At 50.8% G+C, this 2078-nt stretch overlaps 1 protein-coding gene across 1 annotated transcript; it reads right to left on the bottom strand.

The window, feature by feature from the left end:
- Positions 1-236: 236 nt before the first annotated feature.
- LOC122112204 (adiponectin receptor protein 1-like) lies at positions 237-1364 on the bottom strand. The gene has a single exon (XM_042685062.1). The coding sequence runs from the start codon at positions 1362-1364 to the stop codon at positions 237-239; it is 1128 nt and encodes a 375-aa protein (XP_042540996.1).
- Positions 1365-2078: the final 714 nt, after the last annotated feature.

Below are 2078 nucleotides of genomic sequence, written 5' to 3'. Positions count from 1 at the left end.
GATAGACAGATAGATAGATAGATGGATAGACAGACAGACAGACAGACAGACATATAGATAGATACATAGATACATAGATAATAGATAGATAGAGATATAGGTGTCTATATCTATAGATAAATAGATATGAATATGTAGAAACAGACAACTCAGACTTCCTCTCACTTCAGCAAAGAAGTTATTTTTTTTTTCAAAGCACTTAGGAAGCTCCTCCTCTACCCCTCAGCTGGAAAGGCTCAGAGCAGGGAGTCATCAGTACAGCCACCTGCTAGGCTATAACGGAATTCCTGAAGGCTGGAGACCACGTAGAAGTGGACCAGAGCAGCCACCACCACCAGCACGTGGAAAATCTGATGAGACTGGAGCCATAGGTCAAATTTCCCTGGAAAGAAGCGCTCAGGAATCCGAGCAGCGTAGAGACAGGCTCCGGTGATGTACATAAAAGCCATGAGCAAGAACCAGCCCATCCGGCCCACTGTGACAGCTTTGACAATGCCCTCCACGATGGTTAAGTGCATGGTAGGCACCACACCACTCAAGCCCAGGCCCAGGAACACTCCTGCTCTGGTCTTCCGGTGGTTAGGAGTGGCGAACCTGTCCCACTGTGCCACGATGATGGAAGAAATGCCCAGCACACAGACGGTGCAGAGGTAGACCAGCCGAACCTTTGGGGAGCAGTAGAAGCAGTAATAGAGCCAGGGGACAAAACTCCCCATAATTAGCAGAGCGATCCCAGAATAGTCCAGTTTGGAAAACGTCTGGGAGACTTTCTCTGAATGACAGCAGACGGTGTGGAAGAGCCAAGAGAAGCTGAGGCAGAGCACTGCGCCCAGAAAGAACACCCCGAACACCACCTTCTCCTGCAGGGGGGCCATGAAGTAGACGTTCGGTCTGAGCATGGTCAAGATGCCCAAAAAGAGAAACAGCAGGAACCCGAGGAGATGGGTCCAGATGTTGCCCGTTTCCGTGTGGATGCGGAAGATGCTCTTGAAGCAAGCCCGAAAGGAGGGCATGGGTGGTCGATGGCCATGGAGCAGGTAGTCATTGTCCTTCAGCCAATCAGGAAGCGTGTCATACGGGATGACCCGCCAGCTGCCCTCCCACACCTTATACACGAACTCCTCCATCTTCTCCATGGCATGGTGGGCCTGCAGAGGGAGAGGCAATACCCGCATCTCCTCCTCTTCTTCCTGGGACACGGGGTACGCTTGCTTTTCTTCAGCTTGAGTTGAGTTGATCGTAACACACTTGGCTTTCTCTTCCAGCAAGGGTCGCAGGGTGGCCAGTCCCACCAAGTCAGCCTCCCGGTGCCTGGCAGAAGCCCCACTGCCCTGGGTTGCCACAGCCTTGTGGTGGGAAGACATCCTGCTGGTACTTCAGTACCCCGCAGCTTGGGCTTAGGGCCAAGTTGAGGGTGTTCGGCACCTGGGGAGGGGCAGCGATCTTCTGGAGATGGAGTTTCTGCTGGTGGAGGGTGGGGTGGGGTGGAGGAGGAGGCGTGGTGGTCCCCAGCTCTACATCTCCATCTCTGGGTGATGGAGGCGGCCTGTGGTGTAGAGGCCTCGGATCTTCAGCCCCTTCGCTTGTGCCGGAAGGAGCGCGAGACCACGCCGCGTCACCTCCGCCACCATCTCCATCACCAGCTCGAGGAGGCTCAACCTCACCTGCTGCCGAAAAAAATTCAGCTTATAGAGCTCTCCTACCATAGGATGCTACTGATGATTAGCCCTAGTTGGCAGGCAATGTTCATCATAAACTTTATGGGAAAGAAGAGTATGGTTAGAATCCTGGCTTTGCTAACTTAGAATCGTATTTTTTGACTTCGAACAAGCTACTTAATCATTCTAAGGTGCACTGTTGTGGGCTGAATGTTGTCTTCCCTGGATTCAAACATTGAAGTCCTAAGCCCCGATATAAATAGTAGGGCTGTATTTGGAGATAGAATGTTTTTAGAGCTAGTTGAGATTTAAAAAAAAAAAAAAGGACTTTTATGTAGGCATTAATTGTGTGTCAGTAAAGTCCTTGTAAAAAGAGGAAATTAAAACAGAGACAGAGACCAAACCATATGAAGAGACAAG

The sequence above is a fragment of the Dipodomys spectabilis genome, unplaced genomic scaffold (assembly GCF_019054845.1).
Source record: "Dipodomys spectabilis isolate Male_0828 unplaced genomic scaffold, ASM1905484v1 ptg000092l, whole genome shotgun sequence".
NCBI classification, from domain to species: domain Eukaryota; kingdom Metazoa; phylum Chordata; class Mammalia; order Rodentia; family Heteromyidae; genus Dipodomys; species Dipodomys spectabilis.
This window is presented reverse-complemented; position numbering and strand designations above follow the sequence as displayed.

Excerpts from the sequence above, each read along its gene's own strand:
- LOC122112204 (XM_042685062.1), bottom strand. The coding sequence starts at position 1,364 with ATGTCTTCCCACCACAAGGCTGTGGCAACCCAGGGCAGTGGGGCTTCT.